Source organism: Tachyglossus aculeatus, chromosome X1 (assembly GCF_015852505.1).
Source record: "Tachyglossus aculeatus isolate mTacAcu1 chromosome X1, mTacAcu1.pri, whole genome shotgun sequence".
Classification (NCBI taxonomy): Eukaryota; Metazoa; Chordata; class Mammalia; order Monotremata; family Tachyglossidae; genus Tachyglossus; species Tachyglossus aculeatus.
In genome coordinates, this window is record NC_052101.1 from 135600187 (window position 1) to 135612217 (window position 12031).

The 12031-nt window shown below is 51.6% G+C and overlaps 1 protein-coding gene across 2 annotated transcripts in view; it reads right to left on the reverse strand.

Moving 5' to 3' along the window:
• The window catches only part of DOT1L (DOT1 like histone lysine methyltransferase), a 108648-nt gene extending 101785 nt beyond the window's left edge, over positions 1–6863 (reverse strand). For both annotated transcript variants that reach the window (XM_038772092.1, XM_038772091.1), the window contains exon 1: positions 6743–6863. In XM_038772092.1, the coding sequence (XP_038628020.1) occupies positions 6743–6823 (81 nt within the window). In that variant the 5' untranslated portion in view covers positions 6824–6863. The remainder of the gene's footprint in view (positions 1–6742) is intronic.
• Between the last annotated feature and the right edge of the window lie 5168 nt (positions 6864–12031).

The window sequence follows — 12031 nt, forward strand, 5'->3', positions numbered from 1 at the left end:
TCATTCATTCAATCGTATTTATTGAGCGCTTACTGTGTGCAGAGCACTGTACAAAGCGCTTGGGAAGTACAAGTTGGCAACAGAGACGGTCCCTACCCAACAGCGGGCTCACAGTCTAGAAGGGGGAGACAGAGAACAAAACAAAACATATTAACAAAATAAAATAAATAGAATAGTAAATATGTACAAGTAAAATAGAGTAATAAATATGTACAAACATATATACAGGTGCTGTGGGGAGGGGAAGGAGGTAAGGTGGGGGGATGGGGAGGGGGAGGAGGGGGAGAGGAAGGAGGGGGCTCAGTCTGGGAAGGCCTCCTGGAGGAGGTGAGCTCTCAGTAGGGCTTTAAAGGGAGGAAGAGAGCTAGCTTGGCGGATGCGGGGAGGAAGGGCATTCCAGGCCAGGGGGATGACATGGGCCGGGGGTTGACGGCGGGACAGGCGAGAACGAGGCACGGTGAGGAGGTTAGCGGCAGAGGAGCGGAGGGTGTGGGCTGGGTTGTAGAAGGAAAGAAGGGAGGTGAGGTAGGAGGGGGCGAGGTGATGGACAGCCTGGAAGCCGAGAGTGAGGAGTTTTTGCCTGATGCGTAGGTTGACTGGTAGCCACTGGAGATTTTTGAGGAGGGGAGTAACATGCCCAGAGCGTTTTTGCACAAAGATGATCCAGGCAGCAGCGTGAAATATAGATTGAACTGGAGAGAGACAGGAGGATGGGAGATCGGAGAGGAGGGTGATACAGTAGTCCAGTCGGGATAGGATGAGAGCTTGAACGAGCAGGGTAGCGGTTTGGATGGAGAGGAAAGGGCGGATCTTGGCAATGTTGCGGAGGTGAGACCAGCAGGTTTTGGTGACGGCTTGGATGTGAGGGGTGGACGAGACAGCGGAGGCGAGGATGACACCAAGGTTGCGGGCTTGTGAGACGGGAAGGACGGTAGTGCCGTCAACAGTATCGAGCGCTTACTGTGTGCAGAGCACTGTATTAAGCTCTGGGGAGACTGAAATCACATCTCCTCTTATAAGAGACTTTCCCAGATGACTCTCTAACCTCTCCAGTTTCTATCCCCCAGCCCCAAACACCACTTCAGCACATCTGCCCAACTTGTACTTCCCAAGCGCTTAGTACAGTGCTCTGCACACAGTAAGCGCTCAATAAATACGATTGATTGATTGATCTGCGTCACCTGAGCACTAGTGTCCTCCCAACCTCCCGGGGCACTTTACGTACCCTACTCACCAATGGCATTTATTCAGCGCTTACTGTGTGCAGAGCACTGTATTCAGTGCTTGGGAGAGTTCAATACAACGGAGTTGGTAGACACAATCCCTGCCCACAAGGAGCTTACAGTCTTCGGGGGAGACGGCCATTAAAATAGATTAGTACAGGGGAAATTTCAGTTATGTATTAGGATATGCACAGGCATGCTGTGGAACTGGAGTGAGTCTCCAGTGCTTAAGGGGCCCAAGGCCAAATGCAGAGTCGACACAGAGGGGAGGGCAAGGAGAGGAAATGAGCGCTTAGTCGGGGAAGGCCTCTTGGAGGAGATGCGATTTTAATAAGGCTCTGCAAATGGAGAGAGCGGCGGTCTGTCGGCTGTGAAGAGGGGTGGGAGTTCCAGGCCCGAGGGAGAACGTGGGCATGGGATCGGCGGCGAGAGAGACAAATTTGAGGTACAGTGAGCAGGCTGGCATTAGAGGAGCGGAGTGCGTGAGATGGGCTGTAAGAGGTAAGCGAGGCAAGTTAGGAGCGGGAGCGCTGACCGAGTGCCTTAATGAGTTTCGGTTTGACGCGGAGGTGGGTGGGCAACCACTGGAGGGTCCGGAAGAGTGGGGAGACATGGACTGAACTGTTTTTCACCGGGCAGAGGAGTGACATATGGGCTCGAGTGCCTATTACTCAGGCACTAACTCACGTCTACATCCCCTTCTCCTTCTTCCCACCTCTGTCATTTCTCTTAGGGTCCATCTCTCCCCCTAAATTATGAAGTCCCGGAGGGCTGGGATCGTGTCCACTATCTTCACTGTACTGTCCCAGGTGCTCAGTACAGCACTCTGCCCACGGCAGGTGCTCAACCGATACGCTTGCTTGCTTGATCAACCGATAGAACCTGGGCGTGGAATTCTTCACAAAGAGAAAAATCAGAGAAGGGGTCAGACTGACACCTACGGACCTACTATAGTATTCGGTATCTCTCTGGAATGTAAACTCTAAAGGGCAGAGACCAATTCTGCATAAATGATTGACTCACTTCATGGGACGTGGCCAAGAGCGTGTGGGGATTCAAAAACCACCCACCATAAAGGACAATTGTACTCAAGTAGTATTTGTATTTGGGACAGACTAGAATAGCTTTCCTCTAGCCCGCCGGTACCAAAGTTCTCATTCGAACCTGAATTTCCACTCTGCTGCATTTCTCCCTCCTTCCTTTTTGCCAGCCATTTTTGGCCGGCAACTGAAATCCAAGAGTTAATCTGGGCTGCAGTCACGAAGTGTAAAATCAACTCCCGTGAGCCCGATTAAGCGGGACGCTCAGAAAAACAGGGGTCAGCATCAGAAAATATTTTCTGAGTCACAGGGAGAGATTACTCACTCTGGTCGACTCAACCACTCATCACAGTGAGTAAAGGGCAGAACTGCTCACCGCGATGTACTCACTAGAAACTCCTGGCCTTTCCTTTGAAGAAAGCCGAAGGCGGGGAAAGTCAGACTTTTGAGTTATGCACGTAAGCCAGTGAGTGGGAGGCACGATCTAGAGCCCCACTGACGTCCCCGCCCACGCTTTAATTAGTCTTCAAGGGAAACGATGGTTCATATCCCCGTCTCAGGATGCACTGGGCACCCAGACAAGCCGTGTCAGCTGAGGAAGGCTGGCTGGTCTCATCCCAAGAGAAACACATTTGGGGTACGAACCCGCTGCGCCATTTCAACTCTGCAATCAGATACACGATTTCTAAGCATTTTGGGAACTGAGAAACCTTATCTTCTTCAGATGCAAAGAGTGAAGGCAGGGGTGGACAGCCTACGGGGAAAGGTAGCCCAGAATGCGAGTACTAATGAATAAAAGTGCAGGAAGCCTGCTTGGAAGGTACCCGGAAGCACAGAAGTCAACTTTGGCCAGAAAAAAAAAAAAGGCGCGGCAACCCCGGCATCTCTCTGAACCAATAGGGCAGTGAGAAGAGAAACTGTTCAACCAAGGATCCGAGCTGAGAGAGCTGGGGAAACTGAGCAGGCCCAGCCCCCGGCACCTCCCGTCACCTTCCCCCTTCTGCAGTCCGGGGGAGGGGGGGACCCTGGGCCGGCGAGGCAAAGAAAAGCTGCAGTTCAGTCAGTCCCAACCAACCAACTCCGGAAAGCCAGAGACATATGCCACTGATTGACTGAGGGGGAGGAGGATTGGCCGTATTTCTTCTGTTTGACAGTCATTACAGCCAAAAGGAAAATTCCAAAGCTTCCTGGCTCTGACCTAATCATCCCTGTGGTACCTTATTCTCTGCTGAGAAGCAGCGTGGCCTAGTGGAAAAGAGCACGGAGGTGGGAGTTAGGGAACCTGGATTCTCACCCCGGCTCTGCCACTTGCCTGCTGGATGACCTCGGCCAAGTCGCCTCACTTCTCTGGGCTTTGATTTCCTCCGGAAAATGGGGATGAAATCCCTATTCTCCCTCCACCCCCCTTAGGCTGGGAGCCCTATGTGGGACGGGGACTGTGTCCCATCTGATTATCTTGGATCTAACCCTGTTCTTTAGCCCAGCGCTTGTCATGGAGTAAGTGGCGAACAAGTACCACCACTCTTACAATTACGGCAAGGGGGGCGGGGGGGGGGGGGGGAAGGGGAAGAGGGGGAGGAGTTCCAGGCAGACGTGAGGGCATAGGTCAGAAGGCTGAGAAGAACAAGGCAAAGTGAGTGAGTGTGTGAGTGAACGAACAGATTAGGTTGGGAGTCTAGGAGTAGGCCAAGGGTACTGAGAAGACTAGAACCTGGCTCTTCTGACAGGTAGTCCCAGGCACTTTCTACCAGGGCTATGCCACTCCCTTCCTTCTCCCTTCCAAGACTTGCTCTCTTGGCAAATAATGTGCCACTCTCCCCACAGAAAAGTTTTCATTTTTGCATTCCTACAGAAAAAAATGCCACCTTGACGGGCCACTCCATCCAGTAAGAGGATATCTGGTTCTCCCCAGACCACATCCCCACCACCTACACACACACGGCAAACTACCCACTGCAGCACGTCTGTTCATATTCTACTGTTTAAGCACTTACTCATCCACATATCCATCTTTCTCCCAAGCTCTTGGTAGGGTGGTCTGTACACAGTAGGCACTCAAAAACACTACTGGGATTATGCTTTTCTTTCATTCTTAAATATTCAAAAAAGCAATATAAAAGAAAATCTAGCAACAGTACTCATTGAAAAGGGGCAAGGTGGGTGATTTTTTTAAAAAACCTGAATATCTGGTAGGCAGTTGGACGGACTCAGATCCATCAGATCCCTTCTAGACTGTGAGCCCATTGTTGGGTAGGGGCCATCTCTATACGTTGCCGACTTGTACTTCCCAAGCGCTTAGTACTGTGCTCTGCACACAGTAAGCGCTCAATAAATACAATCGAATGAATGGATCCTAGCAAAGATTCATAAAGCATCCCACTTTCAGGGTCGTAAAATCAAATGATAAATCGAAAACAACGGCTTACCCTCCGATTCCGAGGAGGATATATCCGAGACCCTAATTAGTATCTGGTGACAAGAAAGAAACATAAGCGTCTCATAATTCTAGTTTCGCTTTCTGTCCAATGTGGTTTTTCCCCTCCCCCTTCTCTCTCTCTCTCTCTCTCTCTCTCTCTCTCTCTCTCTCTCACACACACACACACACACACACACACACACACTCACTCACATTGCCCAAACAGGAAAGGCAGCCTTCGCTGAGTGAGGACTCACCTCGGTCCCTGGAAACAGGATGATCAAAAATAGAAAAAAAACTAATGCATGCAGGAGGGTTTGGGAAACCACGGTGCCTGCATTTTGTACTTTACACTGAAAGCCAGAACCAAAAGCAAATACAAGTATCTGGGTAATGACCTCCCCTCGCTTCCCCACCCTGAAGCAAGTTGTTTCCAATAATTCCCACACACAAAAATGCATTATGTAACCCTTCCAAAGAAGCAGTGCCATCAACAGCAGGAAGTTTCAGCAAAATGGTGAACGAGTTGACACCACCAAATATTTGAAAGAATACACTTCAAGTAAACCACCAACTGAGCTCCGCTTTCTACTTGCAATATTTATTTCTCAACTCGGGCTGGCAGCTATGTCCATACTTACTGGCCACCGAGACCAGCTTTAGCAAGTGGTTGAACTGTTCATAAATTTCCACTCGCTGAGACTGTTTCTGTTCTCTCTAAGGGTCACAAAACAAGTCACGTATCCGGAGACAACTAGAAAGGGCATATACGGATTAAAAAAAAAAAAAAAACCAGGAGGAGGAGGGAAGGGTGTCTTTCTCCCAAAAACGCATTGGGGAATGGGTCTGCCGTCGCGGCCGATAACAACAGTGGCATTTTTTAAGCGCTCACTAGGTGTCAAGCACTGTAGTAAGCGCTGGGGTAGAGACAAACTCATCATCATCAATCATCAATCGTATTTATTGAGCGCTTACTGTGTGCAGAGCACTGTACTAAGCGCTTGGGAAGTCCAAGGTGGCAACATATAGAAACTCATGAAGTCCCACACGAGGCTCACGGTCTGCTGATAATCCGGCCAATCCAAAAACAATTCGAATTCCCTCTTCGAGCCTATAAAATGGAGTTTCGATGTCAGGCGGGGAAAACCGAAGACGGCCAACCACCTACCAAAAAAACCGAGCCGGGATATTTGGGATGTGACCTTTCCTCCTCTCCCCCCACACCTCCTGTTCGCGACTGAAATGACTCCATTATACCGCCACTGGCTAACAAATATCGCAAACCACCGGCCCGGGAAAGGCCCTCGTCGGAAACGAGGAGAAACGCCGGGTTCCTCAATGACAAAGTTTCTTTCTTTTTCATTATTAGTCAGTTTGGCTTCCCACCGGCCTCCGCCCTCCCTTATCTGTCATGTCCAAGTCATTTGAGAGACTGATCCGCGTTTTTTTTTTTTCTAACCACCACCACCGGACGGCCAAGTAGAAAAATGAGGACTAAGGGGCAAATATATATAAATAAAACACACGCAAGTGTATATAGGTATTTTTTTTCATAAGTTCGTCCCGGCCGAGTTGAGGAAGGCGCTTCGGTTCGGGCCCAGGGCCCGTGCCTACCCGACCGCCCCAAACGGGCGGGCTGGCGCGCGATAAGCGCGCGCGCGCCGCGTCCCCGCCGGCTCCACCGTCATCATCATCATCATCAATCGTATTTCTTGAGCGCTTACTAGGTGCAGAACACTGTACTGAGCGCAAACCTCCCGGGGGCCGGTGGCACGGTGGGGGCCCCTCCGCTTTTGTCGAGGGGAGCGGCCAGAGGACGGACAGGCAGGCGGCGGGAGGGAGGGACTGTGAGCCCGCTGTTGGGTAGGGGCTGTCTCTATATGTTGCCAATTTGGACTTCCCAAGCGCTTAGTCCAGTGCTCTGCACATAGTAAGCGCTCAAGAAATACGATTGATGATGGGGAGGGAGGGAGGGAGGCGAGCGCGCGCGTCGAACCACGGGCCCGAGGAACCGTGGGAAAGGAGCGCGAGAAGGCCTCGCGGAGCCGGAAGCAGATACTCACGTAGACCGGCAAGGGCCAGGGGTACACGGCAGGCTCCGCTCCCACGGGCGACTTCAGCCTCAGTTCCAGCTTCTCCCCCATTTTCCCCAGCTCGGCCACCGCCGCACCATACTAGGCGGCGCAGAACCGGACTGACGGGATGAAGGTGGGGACGGAAGACGGATCAAATGCGGGGGAGGAGGCGGGGGACGGGACGGGGCGGGGGGGGGGGGGGGGACTAGTCACCGCCGCAATCTTCGGGCCCCGGCTCCTATTGTAGTCACGGCCCCCGGGCCCTGGGCGCCGCCGCCATCTTGGGCCGGCGTGAGGCGAGCACAATGGACGAAACCACTCCTCGCATAGGCGAGGGGGAGGCGGGGTAGAAGCGGCGGGCCGCCTCCCCGGCCCTCCCCCTCGCCCTCGCCCCGCCCCAGCTCAGCTGGCCCGGCTCCGTCGGCCGGGGGGGCCCCGGGGCTACCGGCCCCTCGGTGGTCCGAAGGCAACCGGGGGGGGGGGGGGGGGGGATGCGGAGAGCCGGGCTATAACAGGAATAATAACGATCGATGGCATTTGTTGAGCACCCACTATGTGCCGAGCACCGTTCAATCAATCAATCAGTCGTATTTATTGAGCGCTTACCGTGTGCAGAGCACTGGACTAAGCGCGCTTGGGAAGTCCAACATAGAGACAGTCCCTACCCAACAGTGGGCTCAGTTCTGATCAATCAATCAATCAATCTAAGCGCTGGGATGGACGCGAGGCCATCAGGTTGGCCCACGTGGGGCTCGCGGCCTCCATCCCCATTTTCCTGACGAGGGAACGGAGGCCCAGAGAATCAATCAATCAGTCGTATTTATTGAGCGCAGAACTGAGGCCCAGAGAATCAATCAGTCCATCGTATTCATTGAGCGCTTACCGTGTGCAGAGCACTGGACTAAGCGCGCTTGGGAAGTCCAACGTAGAGACAGTCCCTACCCAACAGTGGGCTCAGTGCTAAGCTCTGGGATGGATGCGAGGCCATCAGGTTGGCCCACGTGGGGCTCGCGGCCTCCATCCCCATTTTCCAGACGAGGGAACGGAGGCCCGGAGAAGCAATCAATCAGTCGTATTTATTGAGCGCGGAACTGAGGCCCACAGAAGCAATCAGTCCATCGTATTTATTGAGCGCTTCCTGTGTGCAGAGCACTGGACTAAGCGCTTGGGAAGTACAAGTCATCATCAATCGTATTTATTGAGCACTTACTGTGTGCAGAGCACTGGACTAAGCGCTTGGGAAGTACAAGTCATCATCAATCGTATTTATTGAGCACTTACTGTGTGCAGAGCACTGGACTAAGCGCTTGGGAAGTCCAAGTCGGCAACATATAGAGACGGCCCCTACCCAACAGTGGGCTGACAGTCTAGAAGGGGGAGACAGAGAACAAAACCAAACATACTAACAAAATAAAATAAATAGGATAGATATGTACAAGTAAAATAAATAAATAGAGTAATCAATATGTACAAACATATATCCAGGTGCTGTGGGGAAGGGAAGGAGGTAAGATGGGGGGATGGAGAGGGGGACGAGGGGGAGAGGAAGGAAGGGGCTCAGTCTGGGAAGGCCTCCTGGAGAGAAGTCAAGTGACTTGGCCAAAGTCGCACAGCTGACAAGTGGCGGAGCCGGGATTAGAACCCACGACCTCTGACTCCCAGGCCCGGGCTCTTACAGTCCATCAATCGTATTTAGTGAGCGCTTACTGTGTGCAGAGCACTGCACTAAGCGCTTGGGAAGTCCAAGTTGGCAACATAGAGAGACGGTCCCTACCCAACGGTGGGCTCACAGTCTAGAAGGGCCACTGGGCCATGCTGCCTAGGGGATATGGAGAGTCAGGCCACCGCCCACGGAGCAGACAATCCACACGGGAAAGGGGGACCGATCATCATCATCATCATCATCATCATCATCATCATCATCATCATCATCATCATCAATCGTATTTATTGAGCACTTACTGTGTGCAGAGCACTGTACTAAGCGCTTGAGAAGTACAAGTTGGCAACATACAGAGACGGTCCCTACCCAACAGTGGACTCACAGTCTAAAAGGATCGTCTCCCCTTCTAGGCCGTCGGCTCCTTGTGGGCAGGGACCGTGTCCATCAACCCTGTCAGACTGGACTCTCCCAAAAGCTTAGTCCAGTGCTCTCTCCCCACCTTCAAAGCCTTACTGAAGGCACCACTCTTCCAAGAGGCCTTCCCAGACTTAAGCCCTCATTTCCTCTTCTCCCACTCCAGAACTTCTGCATCCCCCCTCCACGCCCCACAGCACTTAGGTCCATATCTGTCATTGATTTATTTATATTAATGTCCGTCTCCCCCTCAAGACTGTAAGCTCATTGGAGGCAGGAAATATGTCTGTTTACTGTTATATTGTACTCTTCCAAGTGCTTAGTACAGTGCTCTGCACACAGTAAGCGCTCAATAAATACGATTGAATGAATGAATGAATCTACCCCAGTGGTTAGCAGGTAGTAAGTGCTTAGTACGGGCCATAGTAATAATAAATGGTATTTGCCAAGCACTGTTCTAAGCGCTGATGAAGTTCACCTATGAGCGCATGCATCACTGAAAAGGCCAATGAGGGACCCATAGTCCCGGCCACACAGTGCTTATTCTGACTTTAGTAAGGTACTTTAATGCCATGCCAACAATAAGTAATAATTATGATACTTAAGCGCTTACTATGTGCTACACACTGGGGTAGATCCAGGTTAACCAGGTTGGACACGACTGATTATGTCCCTGGATTTTCTACTCAGGACATTTGAAACACTCTAATTATACAATTAAAATAGTAGACACTATTTGTCATTGACTTTTACTGCTATTAGATTCTTGACATAGGTTCCAGTGGGTTTCCACAAAAAATGTTCAGTAATGACATCATGTTACACTGCGTTTCCGGACCTCAGGGTTCCACCCACGGGAGGGGTGAGCCAAATGTTGAAACAGACCCTGCCAAGCACTGTGCTGAGTGTGCTGGCATCAGTCAATCAACCAAACAGACCTGATCCTCAATGGTATTTACTGAGCACTCACTGTGTGCTGAGCACTGCACTGAGCCCTTGTCTTGTCTTATGCCGTCGGGTCATCTCCGACCCATGGCGACTTCAAGGACACACCTCTCCCAGAGCACCCCACCTCCATCTGCAGTCATTCTGGTAGTGGATCCATAGAGCTTTCTTGGTAAAACTACAGAAACGGTTTACCATTGCCTCCTTCCGCGCACAGTCATTCATTCATTCGATTGTATTTATTGAGCACTTACTGTGTGCAGAGCACTGTACTAAGCGCTTGGAAACTACAATTCAGCAATTAAGCGAGACAATCCCTGTCCACACAGGGCTTACAGTCTAGAAGGAGGGGGAAGACAGACATAAACAAGTAAACAGGCATCAATATAAATAAATAAAATTATAGATACGTATACATCAAAACAAGCATACAGGCATCAATATAAATAAATAGAATTATACATATACACAGAAATGCATAAGTGCTGTGTGGTAGGGAGTGGGGGAAGGACAAAGGGAGTGAGTTGAGGTGACGCGGATGGGAGAGGGAGCTGAGGAAAAGGGGTGCTTAGTCTGGGAAGGCCTCTTGGAGAAGGTGAGCCTTCAGTAGGGCTTTGAAGGGGGGGAAGAGTGATCTTTTGGCGGATTTGAGGAGGGAGAGCATTCCCGGACAGAGGTAGGACGTGGGCCAGGGGTCGACGGTGGAACAGGCGAGATTGAGGCACAGTGAGAAGGTTAGCGCCAGAAGAGCGGAGTGTGCGGGCTGGGTGTGTGCCGAGCACTGAACGAAGCGCTGGGAACTAGACCTAGCTGAGCACCTGTCTCGCAGCAGGGCTGAGCTGCTTGAATCACCTTTATTTCCAGAATTGGAAACCTTCCTCCTTCCTGGAGAAGACTGGGATGCCAAACCGGGAGCGCTGGGTTTAGGCCAGATGCCACTTGTCCGGTTTCCGACCTGCTAGGCGGTCCCTCTGTGGGGGTGGGAGACCCCGGCCGGAGGAGGCCCCCAGATGTGGGGAGACCCTGAAGATGCAGCAGAAGCATCTCCGCGCGCTGGTTTGGAAGACGGGGTTGTACGGAGGCGATTCCGCTGAATTCCCGGGGAGAGTCTCCGGCCTCTACTCTCTCCCATGCCTCTGCTGCCCAGCACAGGTGAGTTTTGATTTGTAGCAGATTGCCTTCCACTCGCTAGCCACTGCCCAGGCTATAAATGGAATGGGGATACCTCTGCTTGACTCTCCCTCCCATAGCCGAGACTGGTAGAGTATTGGAAGCTCTCAAGGTGCGTCCTGAGAGGGGGCACTGAGCCCTTGGAAGAGTCCAGTACAGTAGTGTTGATAGAGATGATTTCTGCCCTCAAGAAGCTTACAGCTCTATTGATCCTGTTCCATACAAAGCTCCCACTCTAGGTGGAGGCAGACAGACGCAGCAGTCAATCAAACACTCAATGGCATTTATTATCTACTGAGTGATAGGCACTGAGGAAACTCAGCCTTTGGGCAAATGCTATAGTAGCAAGACAGTCAGTCCAGGCCTTAGAGAAGTGTACAAGAGAATGAGGGCGACAGACAAGAATTGTTGGAGAAGCTAGAACTAACAGAATTTGATGGCATTGAATATGTGTGTTGAATGAGGGAGATGAGTTGAGGATAACACCAAGGTTATGGGCTTGTGAGACAGGGAGGATGGTGGTGCTGTCTACAGTGATGGGAAAGACATGGGGAGGACAGGATATTGGTGGGAAGGTAGGGAGTTCTGTTCTGGACATGTTCACTGATTATATTGTATCTACCCCAGGACTTAGAACAGTATTTGGCACCCTTAACAAATACCGCTGAAAAAAAAAGAAAAAAGAAGCACATGGACTCCTTCCCCTTTCCCAGTAAGTCTGCCCCAGTGGGAGAAGATGAGGACCCCTTTAGGAGAGAGTGGTGAAGGCAATGGTGTCATCTGGAGTAAGTCAAGTTTCTGTGATGGAGAGGAGGAGGAGCAGTGGCTGGATCAGGAACAGGTAGAGGATGAAAGGGAGTTTGCCCATGATGGAATAAGGGTTCCACAGGCCGCGTTTGGCTGTGGTTGTGGCGCAGGGGCGGACAGAGGGCCGCCGGAACAAGGGAATGGGTGAGGAGGGCTTGCCTAGGTGTGAGCTGATAGGGCAAGAGGCGCAACACAGGAGATAGGGGGCTTGGGGTGGCCATGGGAAAGAGGGACGGGGATTGGGTGATTAGGCGGGGGGTGGGGGGGATGTAAGAGGT